Genomic DNA, 16,406 nt, shown 5'->3' with positions numbered 1-16,406 from the left:
TTATTGTTTGCGGTTGAGCAAGTAAATGTTTGTTTTTGGTTGTGTAAACCTAACCATTATCTTCTCAAACCAACAGGATTGCTTTCCTGTTCGCTTCAAAGCGATCCATTTCATCGGTCAACCGTGGTATGTGGAAGCAGCACTAGCAGTAATTCGACCATTCCTGAAGGAGAAAACACGGGAAAGGATAAAATTACACGGTGGTAACCTGTCAACGGTGCATGACTGTATCGCTCGCGATATTCTACCTACGGAGTTGGGTGGCGAAGGGCCTACCTTCAACCCACTCAACTGGTACCACGAGCTGCTCGAATCAAGCCAAATTTCTACTACCAAACCAGCGCCATCCTACGTTCTAAGTCAGCCCCAGTTCTATACGAAACCTCCGGCCTTGATGGCTAATAGCGCCGCTAACATTTCAACTACGACCGTTGGTTCGGATTTCCTAAAAACTACCAAAGCCGCTGCGGTAAAGATAGGTGTCCTCACGACCAAGGCGAACGATCCCGCCGCCAACATGCTGCTCGGTGTAGGGAGTGACACGTGACGGCTGCCCGGCACCACCGGTCCGGACCAGTGCCAGCTCTTGGTGCAATCTGATTCAATTTCCTGATGAACGGTTCTGATCTCAAATTTCCATACTCATTCGTTCGTTGCAAAACACTGGCGACGAATCATGTCAAAAGAGACAGCTTTGCTTGTGAACGTATAGAATTAACAAAATAGCGAGTGACTGCGAAGTAACGACGATGACAACACTCAATGTAAGTATTTTTATTTTTATCTAACTTCTAAGTCCGATTTAAAATCTTATCCAAATGAAAACGTAATTCCCAGTATCATGTTCGCGCCAAATTCTTGATAGCGCAAGCTTGATAAAGGTTAATCCATAAATGCGCAAGGTCGTTTTTTTAATTTTTTTATTCCGCGTGCACCCGGTATTTTTGCTTAAAACAACATTTTGCGTTTAAGGAATTAGTTGATACTAGTCATACAGGGTGCTCGATCTTTTATGTCGGTATGTAAACATTGAATAACTTTGAATAATTTGAGAAAAAACGTGCTTAATCCACCTAGCAGTGAGATGATACTTTTTTTTTATCAATCCGCATGTGTTTTTTGCATGAATATTCTTCGGTGTTTCAGTTTTCATGACATTATTCTAATGTCCGTCGTTTTAAGTGGCAATTTAAGATTTTAATCACTCATTACTCATCGGATCGAATTTGAATCTATAAGTCTAACAACCGATTAAACATTCCATGATATGTCGAAGTAATTTCCGCTTTAGAGTTTACGGTTATTTAAGGTATTTCCAGAGCCGGTATATAGGAATCATCCTACAATTCCAGAACCGGAAGTCAGAATTGGATAAAATTGGATTTATTTTAATTTGTACTTTTGTTTAGGAAATTCGATTTGGCTTTTTTTTTTGAGAAAGCGATTGAGCTTTGAGAAACGATTCGATACTGGAACCGGAATTCAAAATTTGGTGTAGCCGAAGTCAGACAAATTTACCAGAGTAGCTGTATAGTTTACATTTGTTTCAAAATGTTTGAAAATCAATGTAGACATCTTTGAGGAATCGTAGTGCGAAATAAATTTTTGGGTGCCTTCCGAAACGAAAACTGAATACAACCAAAAATGAAATAAGTTTATTTGGTTATCGACTATCCAGATCTGCTAACCCGATAAACCTGATTAATTTATGTGAAATAGACCTTTTTTATACTAATCACCCTGTATTTCCGAAACCGGAAGTTGGATCTGACTGAAAAAGCAAGATGTTTTATAGAATCTTAAAACTTTTCATTTGAATCTTAGATGAATCTTAGATATCATTTAAATCTTAGATCGGTTCAGCCATCTACGAGAAAATGAGTTTAATTTTAATTTCGTTTAACATATCATCCTGTAGTTCCGGAGCCAGTGGTCGGAACTAAACATAATTCATTAACCTTGTTTGAGAGTATACGACTTTTCATATGAATCTGAGTTAGTAGAAAACGGTTGAGTCATTTCCGAAAAAAAAATGAGTGAAATTATTGGTCACACACGCATTTGCTGATCTCGACGAACTGATTCGAATTGTATATTCGTGTTATATTCTTCCAACAAGTTGTTTAAAACAATATAATTATGGAATTGCTTTTAACTCGAAAATTCTACCATCATCTGGTTTACATATGTCATATTCAAACGATTATGTTGCCAAAAACGAACCGTGCTAAAATCGGTCCGACGCAAAATATCATGCTGTACACAGTCTTTTGGGTACTTAGAAACAAATGTATGTAACAGTAGAAAAAATAGTGTTTTATGTTGCTCCCAAGCATTTCTTTCCCGGGCAGCGCTCAAAACTGCTGCTGCTGGAATAGGAGAAAAAGTCGCTTACACAAAAATTTCGATATCTCCGTTAAAAATGGATGGGTTTTAACAATCTGTGGCTTGTTGGATAGGTATTACCGTGCGAAATTTAAGTCTGAAAATAAATTCTGTTTTCAAGGTCAATTGTGACAGATACTGTCAAAAAACTGAAAATTTTGACATAAAACTTCGTATAACCCAAAAAGTAAACATCCGATCGCAGAACCATTCAATAGCGTTCAGGGTGACGGGGAGACCTTTCATTTGCGACTAGTTTTATCAAAATCGGTTCTGCCATCTCAGAGATCTCGACCTCTTAGTTGACAACACACATAGAGACACACACACATACACACACACGGACATTTGCTCAGTTCGTTGAGCTGAATCGATTGGTATATGACATTCGGCATTCCGGCCCTCGGAAAATATTTCTGAAGTTTGAGCGAATTCTATTTCTATTTTTTATATTTATAAAAAAAGGTAAAACCGATTTCTAAAAGAGAGAAGTCCGAAGCCCGTAGTTGCACTTCGTGATTGACCGCATGAATGAAAATGCACAAAAAAACAAAAAAATATATGCTTGGGAGAAGCAAATCGTTTTCACTGTCCATACTCACTTACTGAAAACTTTTCATTACATGGTTAATAACGACGCCGGCCACTATCAAATACTGTGCAACTGAGGGAGAAAAGAAATGTTAGTCCGATAATGCCTGTTTCTAGAGACCGCGGGTACCACAGCATCTCCACGAGTAATACAGGATAGGAGATGTACCAGTAGGATGGGAAAAGATCCGGGATATATTTTGGTAAACAATACAATCTCAATAGAAAATTCGGTAAACGAAACGATGAACTTCAAGAAGTCACATCACTTTGCAGAATTCGTAAAACTACAGTTAGCCGGCTGTCAGGAGATGTGACACATCATTCATTTGTCAATTTGTCTACTTTTGTCTTTACGAAATTTTCTTAAAATATTTCTTCAGAATTCAACAAGTTCGAGCGAAATCATCTTTTAATAATTGAAAAATCAATGTGATTTCAGTTTCATACTCGACACCAGGCGCGTATAAAAGAGAAGTTCTAGAGGTTCAAACCCCTCCCAAAACTCAAACAATTATTGGGGGAGACAGGTGCTAGACCGGACACGTGATTAAGCTTAAATATTTTATAAACCTACCATTTTTTAGATTCATGGATTCACTGTAAACGCGTTTAGAGATGAGGAGGTTCAGATAACTTGGGTAAAATCTCAGTTTTCATGGATGTTATTTACAGTTTCTAAAAATTTTCCGATTTAGCCCCGGTCTCCCCTACATGAAATTTATTTTTTCTTTAGTTTGGCGGTTTTTCATGAAATTTGTCTGAAGCGAATTTTCAAAGTTTTGTGTTCTCTTTTTCATGCAGTCCTGTAGATTTTTTAGCCTCGAAAATTCGCACCTCGTCTAAAAAAGACTCCAGTCTTAAGCGATATTTTTCATGCAGTTTTTATGCAAATTTTCATATTTATGAGATTTTTTCATACGAATTTTTAAAGTTATGATGTTTTCTTGTTCTACATAAGAATTGCACGAATACTTGTGATCTGGTGTTAAATATTTTTTGAGTCGACTTACTGGGACTTCCGTTTTTTTTCAATAGAACAATATTTCGATATAGCACAAGAATTCGACGATTGATGCATTTTCAAAATGATTTGCAATTTCAAAACAAAACTACACCGAACCTCTTTGGAAACGAAAACTAATACAGATTCGAGCACCAACAGGTAAAAGTCATTGCGAAACCTTTTTCTGCCATTCTCGATACTCAAAGCTTTGGTTGAATATCGACGCTACATACTATGTGATTTTCACTGAAAACCGCAAATAACAGAAAAGGGCAAATGATAGAAAGGACACAATTTTGAAATTACTGTTCCGCTTATGGACATTGTTAGTTCTCATAATTTGCAAGCGCAGCTGAGAGTGACATTTATTTCTCGTCATTTTCGAATATTTTAAATCAATGAAAATAACTTTTTTTAGCTCTTTTTATAAGATGCTTGGCACCAAACAATGTTTTCCGTATTTTTGCGGTACGTATTCCCTTTATGAAAAGGAGCTTAAGTGCCTATATATGTGATTTTTTATGGTAATTATTTTATGCGAATTTCCAAAGTTATGGTTTTTTTTGTAATTTTTAAAGTTCTGCTTTCTTTTTATGAAATTTTTTAAAGCTGTGCGATTATTATGTGAATTTTCAAGTTAAGATATTTATTATGTCGATTTCCGAAATTATGCGATACTCACTTCGTTCGTTAGTTTTCGTATCTTTTGGCGAGTTTTGAGCAGCCGAACTTCAGAACATTTTCATTCTACCGATATATCAGTCCAAATAAGCATTTGTTGACAGCAGTACCTCAAGGTACCGCAATTATAGCCGGATACGACATTCTTGTTTTTCGCCATCCCTAAAATTTGTTTAAAACTCAAAATGGCGCAAGTTGTAATGTGTTTTGATTCAGTAATAGTTTACAATATAAATCCATTTTTTGCCCACTCTTTACAACTGTATAATATGAGTAATTAAATTAATCGATCCGTCGATCCGAGTCGAAACGGAATTGCACCCATAGCATTTTGATTTTTTTCATGTACACTATTTTTGTGTGAACGCCACTAATCTTCGCAAACGTCATCAACTCTCAGTGTAGAATTGTTTTCATTCTGTTCTTTCAGTATGCCTACTTTATAACCTATTTTTAAATACTACAATTATGCTACAACTTGTGAATTTTATAGCATTAGGTAATATAAATCAAATAAGTTATGACAATATTTATGCACCTGAGTTTCGTCGCATACAGTAAACTCAATATGCAGAACAGGCAGACCAAACCCCAATGATCTAGGAAAATTGCTTCAATGACTAACGATACATTATTCGGAGTTAAATCATTTGCCCGCTCAAACACTACTTCGTGTGTTATAAAATCAACCACTAGGTATATCGGTGCCTCTAATAACAAGTAGCAGGAACTACACGGATCGCGTGTGTCACGGTAGCTACTAACTGATTCAGATACCTTCCTTGGTCGCAGAATGGTTGTAGGAATGCTACGACAAGTTTATAATAACACCTGCTAGTACTAATGCTACATTCTATTGCAATCACAATTCACGTAAACCGAGTCACGCAAGTTCAATTATCGCCATCCGTGCACCTAAAAACGTAGAAAGCTAGAAGAATTCCATATATCTGGTCAAAACCTAAAGCTAGACGTTAATTTCTTTGGTATTTCCGATTTACTAACAAGACCGAAGAAACTCGGCTCGTCAGATTAGCGTAAATTGCTTTCACTGGTTTCGCCATAGGTATCAACTATTACTAATCTGTTTGGTAGTAAATTTCAAAGTTAACTAACCTCACAGGGCGGTAATCGCGTGTCACGCAGCTACAACTATAGACATTTGTTTCGGACTAGTTCCATCCCACATCTTCATGCACTTCCCGTGGGGCCTCTAAACGCGATAGGTAAAAAAAATACTTCAAATAATGATTGCCACTAGCCTCAATGTTGACAATCCGAGTGGTGCCACACTGCTTCGTCAATGCGCTACCCAGTGGTCACGCTATTCACTGATTCTGTTGACATCGTAGTCACCATGGTCAAGGTCCACCGGTAGCACTAGGGCAACTCTATTGCACGACTAAACAACATTTTGCATGGCTTACTTTGAAAGTGACTTTGACGAAAAAACCAATGGATTGAATGTGCCCTCTGAAAATTGCTTGCCTTCTTTATGACCATAAACCGGCTCGAAACGTTACTGACAAAAAATAGAAATTATAAAAAAAGAACACATCACAAGTTTTGATGAAAGTGCAGTCACTTTTTGATCTTGAGGACAAATCGAATGATTTAGGTGTTGACCTAAGACGTGTCCACATTTGCTAGTACAGCCTCTAAATGAGACATGAAACAGCTTTTCATCATGCCTAAAATGGGATCTTATACTAAGAAATCACATGTGAAACAAAAACAATAAGAAATACCTAGTTCCTGAGCTAATAGAAAAGCTGGCAATATCACTACGGTTACCGGTTTGGACTGCCGTCATGCCTGTCGTCACCGTCATCTTTGAAATGTGGTTTTGCACTTCATTGGACCGGCGAAGGTCTTTCGTTGCAATTTAGACTTCTCCGGAAAGGAAACTTGTCTTATTAAAAATAGGCAAATGAAACCAACAGTTGCGTACCGTGGAGGTTAATGACAGTGAAATTTATGTACCTCTTTTTTCGTTTTTAATTTCGTATCTTTGTATTTCCTCCGGAAAACGACATTCTTGCGAGCGTTTACAACCTCGTTGTTTATCGGAGCATACTGGCTAGGTGGTCGGCAAGTATCTCACAATTTCTCCCGAAACAGGAAGAAAACGCCGGATGGGCAGATACTTTCGTCACTGATTTATGGTTATAGCACAATGCAATCTGGAACAGCTCTGGTAGAAGATGAAACCGCATGTTTCTTTAGCTGCTATTTCTATATTTAAGACAATTTCGAACTTAAACAAGTACGAATTATAATTTAAAATAATGCGAAAGAACAAGAAATTAAAATCATCGATTACTAAACATGTAATTATCATCTCTGTCTGTATCAATAAGTGATTGATATGTCCGTGGCACTTACGGGAAAGTATGGATGAACTTTACAAGAAAGTATGTTGAAATTATTAAATACAAAGCATTTGTTTTGGTATATTGTGTGCTTTCCGAACTAAAGCAAAGAAACTCAGATTTGCGCAGATCAAGCAGGCGGGTCTATTTTGCTGGTCGTTAAGCGCTTGTTGAACGATATACTGCACGAAATATTCGTTCAGTGTGCTGAAACGCTTTGTTGTTATTTTTTCTCTTGCAAAAATAGTGTCAAAATTAGGTGACCTTTTCATCGAGATTACCGGTTCAGTGAAACAGTTTCCGAAAAAATGACACACTTTCGAGTCGTACAACGTTATCTCGATTTGTTACATAACAGCTAACTCTCGAATTCCCCATCATGGAAATTATCAAATTAATTCAACAGAAACCACGCAGTTATATTTCAGGTAAAACATACGAGAAAATTAAAAAACTACAGAAAGAGTCGAATTGAAAAAAACTACAAAGTTAGATCGATTATACATTCGATTTTCAACACGAGTAATTCTATGCTTCAATAAAGAGCACTAGCGCAGTAACAAACACATTTTCCTATTCCACATAATTCAAAATACTTTATGATATCAATTATTTTGGTATTTGATTTCTAAATGACGGCCTGAATTTAGAATCTGAGAACGTTCCTTTACTTTCATTGTGTATGATTTTTTATTTTCCACATTCAAGAATTCTAGAAAAAGATATAAACGTTTTCCAAATTTCTCACCTCTAATCTCATTCGCCTTTGCCTTTATCCGACCTTGAGTGGACAAAATCAATTTTAAACGTGGGGGTTCACGGAGAACTATTATTGTTCCAAAGAGGTCCACGATATAGTAAGGTCGGGAACCACTGCTTTGCAGTTTTTTAATCATTGTCTTTTTCATCTAATATATTGTTTTTCTTGCATTTCCAAGCCTAATAGCTCAACCGCAAACATAACGTTTAAATCATTAAATCTATGATAACGAGTTTTAACTAAAATGTTTATTTTAGATTTAAAATTTCATTTATTTCCTATACCTGAAATTTCGGTAAATTCAAATTACCTGTCAGAAGAAAAATATCGAGAATTTCAATAGTTTTGAAGTTTGCCGAGCACTCGGTTGTTCAAAATTCGGGAAAATTTAGCCGAGATTCGGGAAAAAACTGTAAGTCTTTTCAACGTTAGTTCTTCATATCTCACTGAAACATTCACGAGGAATATAATATTTGTAACTTCTTATTATTTAATATTTGTAATTTTTCATCAACAATCGGAATCAATAAAGTAAAAATCCCTTGAAAATTTTCAATAATATATGTTTCAGAAACGGTGAGTCTGATCGATTTGAATGTTTTGAATGTTTTAGGAATAAAAAAAAATTGAATGTTCCAGGAATAAAAAAAATTAGGACTGTTTAGATTTTTTAGATATTTTGAATTAAAATAAATTCAAATATATCAAATAAGGTATTTTTGATTTTTTTTTAGTTTTTTTATATGTTGTAGCTAAAGTCCAAAGTAAAATACTGTCAAATTTCTAGAATGGTTACATATTTTTAAAATAATGTAAATTTTTGAATATCATGAAAAACTTATTTTTATTAATTTTTAAACAAAATATTATGAAAAAACGCTAAATTTCCAATTAAAACGATGTTAATCAAAATTTTGCTAAATGCTACCATTCTTGAAATACAGCGGTTTAAAAAAATCGACAAGTTTTTATTTTTGTAACGATTTTTGGATGATTATTTGAATTTATTAAAAAAAAAGCTTTTTACCCGAAAGAATTAAAGTTAAAGTTGAACAATGTTGAAAATCGTCTAATTTCTATTTGTCATATACCATTCGTCAGTTCGTGCTCGCATCTCACCCAACACAGTCGAAAATCGTTTGCGGTCGAAGCAAAATAAACAAATACAATACAGTGCAGTGAACAATAGAGTGTACGGAATGGTCAAATACGATTTAACAAAGCCAACAAGACCAAATTCAATTTGTATAGATTTCAAGCGTTGCAAAGTTAGACCAGCAGCAAATGAAATTGAAATCTTACTTAAAGAACGAATGCATCTAGACGCTAACAATGTAACTGAGATTCAATTCAACAAGGCGTCTAACTGTATGTACATTATGTTTAAACGTGAAAGCGATGCAATTGCATTCGCTTCGGTTAACAACGAGGTGCACAGCGTTGAGTGTGACAACATTAAATACAAAATTCCTGTTCACATGGTGGACAATGCCATATAAGTACGCGTGCATGACCTTAGGGAAATCATGTCGCAGTACGGTGAAGTTCTTTCCATCGAAAGAGAAGTATGGCGGAATTTTTTTCCCCGGCATCCGGAATGGCGTGCGAGTGGTACGTATGCAACTACGTAAGGCAATTCCATCCTACATCATTTGTGGTCAAGGTGGGACACATCCGTGTAAAACGCTGATTACTTATGAAAATTAGCTGATTATATGTCAGTTTTGTGAACAACCTGCACACTACGGTAAACCTTGCACTGAAACTGCGAAAAGAACATCTTCAACCAAAGACAAGGAAGCTCTTCTCCTCTTAGAAAAAGAGTGACAACGAGATCCACTTCAAAAAATTCTTTATTTAAAAAATCGGCTAATTCGGCTACGTAAAGCTTGTCCGCAAATAGGCCTGAATAAAAAAATATCTTTTAAATAAAAAAAATATACCATTCGACTCAGCTCGATGAACTGTTACGGGCTAAAATGGGCAAAATGAACTAAAAACGTTCAATCGAATTTCTCAGAGTCCGCTCATCTAATTTTCACTAGCGTAGGTTCAAATGAAAGGTCTTACAATCCAATATAATCCTACCAAATTTCAACCGGGTACGACTTCCGGTTCCGGAATTATAAACTGGTACCTATTAAAATTCCATTTTCAGAGACGTGTTTTTATACATGTAACGGAAAATTCAATCAAATACATTCAAATAGCCGTATAATTCTTGAGTTGGACAGATTTGGTTAGTTGATGACCAAATACATTAATTTTGGGTTCCAGATTCCGGAAGTATCGAAAAAAAGTGATCGTGTACTTTATACCGGAAATCACTCTAATTTCTTAAAAACTTTCGGTTTGGGAGTAACAGGGTGAAATGTGCTAAAATATGAAAAAAGTGCACTCGAATTTCTAGGAGACCGGTCAACCGATTTTGTCGTGAATTACCATGGGGCGCCTTTTTAAGATTTACCCTCTGAGAGAGTGTTAAATATTCGATCGTGAATATCTCTTGTTGTACATAACGTATAAATATACACCGAAACCTCCATTTACGAACTAAACAGGGGTTCGTAAATGGAGGTAGTTCGAAAAAAATGTTTACGTTATTTAGGATTGGTTCGTAAAAAAAGTTTACGTTATTTGGGATTTGGTTCGTAAAAAAAGTTTACGTTATTTGAAATTTACTTCGTAGAAAAAGTTTTGTGTAATGAATGTGGAAACCCCCAATCATATGGCCATTTTCGGAACGGATGTGATAAGTGGGTGCAAGAAAATGATGTTTGGGGTCGGTTCAAAATCCAAGATGGCAATTTCCGGTTTATCGATATTCCTTAAAAACCTTTACAATGTGGGTATTTTCGGAACGGAACTGATGAGTAGTTGACGGAAAACGATGTTTGAAGTGGTTTGGAAATCCAAGATGGCGACTTCCGGTTTGTCGATATTCCTTTAAAAGCTTTACAATGTGGGTATTTTCGGAACGAGTTTGATGAGCAGATGACGGAAAACGATGTTTGAAATGGTTCGGAAATCCAAGATGGCGACTTCCGGTTTGTCGATATTCCTTAAAAACTTTTACAATGTGGGTATTTTCGGAACGGGATTGATGAGTAGTTGACGGAAAACGATGTTTGAAGTGGTTTGGAAATCCAATATGGCGACTTCCGGTTTGTCAATATTCCTTTAAAAGCTTTACAATGTGGGTATTTTCGGAACGAGTTTGATGAGCAGATGACGGAAAACGATGTTTGAAATGGTTCGGAAATCCAAGATGGCGACTTCCGGTTTGTCGATATTCCTTAAAAACTTTTACAATGTGGGTATTTTCGGAACGGGTTTGATGAGTAGTTGACGGAAAACGATGTTTGAAGTGGTTTGGAAATCCAATATGGCGACTTCCGGTTTATCAATATTTCTAAACACCCTTACAATGTGAGTATTTTCGAACCGGAACTGATGAGTAGTTGACGGAAAACGATGTTTGAAGTGGTTTGGAAATCCAATATGGCGACTTCCGGTTTGTCAATATTCCTTTAAAAGCTTTACAATGTGGGTATTTTCGGAACGAGTTTGATGAGCAGATGACGGAAAACGATGTTTGAAATGGTTCGGAAATCCAAGATGGCGACTTCCGGTTTGTCGATATTCCTTAAAAACTTTTACAATGTGGGAATTTTCGGAACGGGTTTGATGAGTAGTTGACGGAAAACGATGTTTGAAGTGGTTTGGAAATCCAATATGGTTACTTCCGGTTTGTCGATATTCCTTCAAAACCTTTACAATGTGGGTATTTTTGAACCGGAATTGATGAGAAGTTGACGGAAAATGATGTTTGATTTGATTTGTAAATCCAAGATGGCGTCTTCCGGTTTGTCGATATTCCTTTAAAACATTTACAATGTAAGTATTTTCGGAACGGGATTGATGAGCAGATGACGAAAAACGATGTTTGAAGTGGTTAGTTACGGTTTTAAATTTCGACATTCTAAAAATTAATATTGAGTCGAAAAGGTTCCTTTATCAGGAAGGAGAGATTGCCATACTGAAGAGGTGTATAACATTGTTCCATCCGATTCGGAGAAAGGCGATCCCGTCAGTTTATCTGCTATTTATTTCTGGAATTACTCATAAATGTTAGAAAATCAGTGTCATGTGGTTGTCTAACTGACTCTTACCACTTGAGCCAAATAATATCTCTTTTTCTCAATTGCTTACAAAATGTTGAATCATATTCCGACGGGCCAGTTGACATAAGATTTTGACAAGTTCAAATAAAAACAAATGTGTCGTGATGAGAGTAACAGTACTTTTTTCGACTTTATCACGTACACTAAAACAACTGAAAATATAAATGAAAATTAAAAAAATGGAGAACACGATCATTGATTTGAAACTTTAATGTTTATGTTTATGTTTATGTTTATGTTTATGTTTATGAAATTTTAATGTTTGTGGTTGCTTCCAAATATTAGATTGAGACTTCTAGTTGTTCAATAAAATATTGAAAGCATACAATATAACTATAACAATATAAAATTATTATAGCTGTTCAGACGTCTACTTGTTATGGTCATTTCGAAAATATAGTACAATATTCAAACAATAATTATTAGCGGGAAACACCTTTGTCAGAAGCATAACATCTTTTTAAACGATATATAATTATATCGTAATGATCGTCAAAGAATAACGATACAACTGAACTCTCTATTTTGATTTTTGAAGCGCTCTCAAACATAATTTCTCGGTATATACTCATCAAACCCGTCCCGAAAATACCCATATTGTGAATGTTTTTAAGCAATATCAAAGAACCGGAAGACGCCATCTTGGATTTCCGAACCACTTCTAACATCGTTTTCCGTCATCTGCTCATCAATCCCGTTCCGAAAATACCCACATTGTAAGGGTTTTTAAACAATATCGATAAACCGAAAGTCGCCATCTTGGATTTCCGAACCACTTCAAACATCGTTTTCCGTCATCTGCTCATCAATCCCGTTCCGAAAATACCCACATTGTATGGGTTTTTAAGGAATATCGTCAAACCGGAAGTCGCCATCTTGGATTTCCGAACTTCCTCAAACATCGTTTTCCGTCATCTACTCATAAATTCCGGTCCGAAAATACCCACATGGTAAAGGTTTTTAAGGCATATCGACAAACCGGAAGTCGCCATCTTGGATTTCCGCACCACTTCAAACATCGTTTTCCGTCATCTCCTCATCAATCCCGTTCCGAAAATACCCACATTGTAAGGGTTTTTAAACAATATCGATAAACCGGAAGTCACCACCTTGGATTTCCGAACCACTTCTAACATCGTTTTCCGTCATCTGCTCATCAATCCCGTTCCGAAAATAACCACATTGTAAGGGTTTTTAAACAATATCGATAAACCGAAAGTCGCCATCTTGGATTTCCGAACCACTTCAAACATCGTTTTCCGTCATCTGCTCATCAATCCCGTTCCGAAAATACCCACATTGTATGGGTTTTTAAGGAATATCGTCAAACCGGAAGTCGCCATCTTGGATTTCCGAATTACCTCAAACATCGTTTTCCGTCATCTACTCATAAATTCCGGTCCGAAAATACCCACATGGTAAAGGTTTTTAAGGAATATCGACAAACCGGAAGTCGCCATCTTGGATTTCCGCACCACTTCAAACATCGTTTTCCGTCATCTACTCATCAATCCCGTTGCGAAAATATCCACATTGTAAGGGTTTTTAAACAATATCGATAAACCGGAAGTCGCCATCTTGAATTTCCGAACCAATTCAAACATCGTTTTCCGTCATCTGCTCATCAATCCCGTTCCGAAAATACCCACATTGTAAGGGTTTTTAAACTCTATCGATAAACCGGAAGTCGCCATCTTGGATTTCCGAACCATTTAAAAACATCGTTTTCCGTCATCTACTCACCAATTCCAGTCCGAAAATACCCACATTGTATGGGTTTTTATGAAATATCGACAAACCGGAAGTCGCCATCTTGGATATCCGAGCCACTTCAAACATCGTTTTCCGTCATCTACTCATCAATCCCGTTCCGAAAAACCTCATATAAAAAGGTATGCAATCATTGGGAAAACCGACTTTTGAGCTGAGGTCCGTAGGGCCGAGTGTCATACACTATTCGACTCAGTTCGTCGAGTAGCAAAATGTCTGTGTGTGTATGAGAAGGCTAAACCGATTTTTACAAACTGAGATCCAAATGAAAGGCCTTATGATCCCATACAAAATTTTGTTTGGATAGGACTTCCGGCTCCGGAGTTATGGAGTAAAATGTGCAAAAAAATTAAAATATTTGTGTCGTTTTTTCTCAAAGATGGCGTGGCCGATTTTCACAAACATAGATTTAAATTAAAGGTCCTACGATTATATACAAAACTTCTGAATTTCATCTGAATCCGACTTTTGGTCTCGGAATTATAGAGTAAAGTGTGTTAAAAAATTTATACCATCACTTAAATGGGCGAAACAAACACTTGAAAAATTTTTTAGAATGGCCTCAAAACTACTCCATTCGATAGTCATTATCTGTAGACGGTTGAAAAACTGATTCCGGCTATCATTGTTCCCGATTTCCGATTCCGGAGGCACCGGAAATAGTGGTCATATTTTTCCACACGGAGTTCACCCAATTTTCTCAGCGATGGTTTGACCGATTTTCAAAAACTTAGATTCAAATGAAAGATCCTGTGTTTCCATATGGAATTCCTAAATTTGTTCCGGATCCGACTTCCGGTTCCGGAATTATAGGGCGCAGTGTGTTTGGAATTCATGAAATAAATTTTGTTCCCATGTAATTGTTTATCTTGTCATATTATTGTCATTTAAGTGTTCTTTTCAAAATAAAAATCAAACAAAAAATAATTTAGAACACGAAATTTAGGCTAAAGTACGTCCATCGTAAAAATTTGATTATCATAGCTGTCAAAATATAGAATCAATAGCTTCATGTTTCATATTTCCTAAAGACGTAAAACACCTTCTAGACTTAATTCAATTATACTGGCACGCATTCCTAAATAGCGAAACGATTCCAAATCCGATTAATGCAATCTATCTAGATTCGATTCCCAATCCCACACATAGAATCAGAAAGCTTTTGTTTTGACCCGAGAGATGAATAATCATAAGATTATGATCCCTTGTATTCGAAGCTAGAGAAAAAGCTCACCTAATATGTGTCATTTATTCATCCACGATAACTATTTCTAAATATAATTTAACAACCCATTTGCATTGGATCCGTTTAATACTGAACTTTTATTTTCTTTCAGTCTATTTACAGATGCCTTTCTCTTTTGGAACGAGCGTTAATTAACTTTCATGTGCGTCTTTTCATGAATGTTTATCGTTCAGGGCACAGTGTTGTCGCCGCTAGCCCGTTCGAGACTGTCCACATTGCGCTTAAGCCGTAATTATCATACGAAATATATTCAATCCTTGTGGGTCAGAATGAACGCTAGACCTGCTGCTCGACCGTAGTGAGTAAATTTATTAACAGGTACCGGTGAGAGATATTTTGTTTTCCTATCGCAGTCTCTTGAACCCAAGAGTATGAAAATCAATATACACACAGAAAACAAAATCAGGCAGGCTTACATCTTTCTAGGGCTGAACGAGAACTAGGTTAGGTGAACAATCCAATAAGTAGAACGAGAAGCTTTATTAACGATTTTTCGTAAGCTTATACAATCGCAAGTTTGATTGCACGGACAATATTTCGACTACTGCTTTCTTGTCACAATAATGACTGTACTAAACGATATTGAGTTGATTTAGGGTAGTGTCGAACGCTGTACATAAGTATTCTGCTATATTTGTATGTAGGTTTTCCAGTTTAAAATACCACGGGAGGTTTGAGCATTTAATTACACTGCTGTAGCAATAGTTTCAACAATACTTTGTAATAATTCCGTCCGTCCATATGGTATAAACAGAAAATTGAGGAAAAACATATTTTGATAACGAACATTACGTGTAGTGTAAGAAATAAGCTATTTAAGTCAATAATACGTCCTATTTTGTATTTTACAAACGTTTGTGAAATGAGCACCATTTAGTAAATATCTATTAAAGAAATCGATTTAATTGTGTTTGTAATTATCATACGCAAAAGAAACTCCTATGCATTTTCCAGTAATCGTAATAATAATTTTATCTAATATCTTCATTTGAAAACCAATGTCGACTTGGGAAATATTCTATTTTAGGTGCTGGACATGATATGGAACGCCTGTCCTGGCTTTTGTTATGGCGTTTTCGTTTTTAATTTGCACTACACCGGTGCAGTGCTACACTGAGGCATGAATAAACGAACAAAAATGACGAAAACATAAACAGTAACCATTGACTACAATAAACGATTCCATTGCACAGAGCTACACCAAACTTTTGATGAGTGCTACACCAGTGGTATCGGTGCTGAAAAAGTGTAGCACTGGTGTAGTGCAATTGGTAAAAACGAACGGTTTAGGTGCAACTTTCGCTACACCGGTGTAGTGCAATTTAAAAACGAAAACGACATTAGTTTTCGCTTCGAATTTAACCGTTCTAAAATTTGTATACAAGTACAGTTATACAAGTTGAGTACCATT

The 16,406-nt window shown here is 36.2% G+C and overlaps 1 protein-coding gene across 1 annotated transcript in view; it reads left to right on the top strand.

Annotated features, from left to right (window-relative positions):
• LOC131430158 (clavesin-2-like) overlaps positions 1–15,895 on the top strand; it is a 53,961-nt gene extending 38,066 nt beyond the window's left edge. Inside the window, exons 3-4 of the mRNA XM_058594883.1 lie at positions 77–764; positions 15,087–15,895. Coding sequence (XP_058450866.1) covers positions 77–547 — 471 coding nt within the window. The 3' untranslated portion in view covers positions 548–764; positions 15,087–15,895. The remainder of the gene's footprint in view (positions 1–76; positions 765–15,086) is intronic.
• Positions 15,896–16,406: the final 511 nt, after the last annotated feature.

The sequence above is a fragment of the Malaya genurostris genome, chromosome 2, assembly GCF_030247185.1.
Source record: "Malaya genurostris strain Urasoe2022 chromosome 2, Malgen_1.1, whole genome shotgun sequence".
NCBI lineage: Eukaryota > Metazoa > Arthropoda > Insecta > Diptera > Culicidae > Malaya > Malaya genurostris.
The sequence above is the reverse complement of the archived record's forward strand: the minus strand, read 5'-3'. Positions and strand labels throughout refer to the sequence as shown.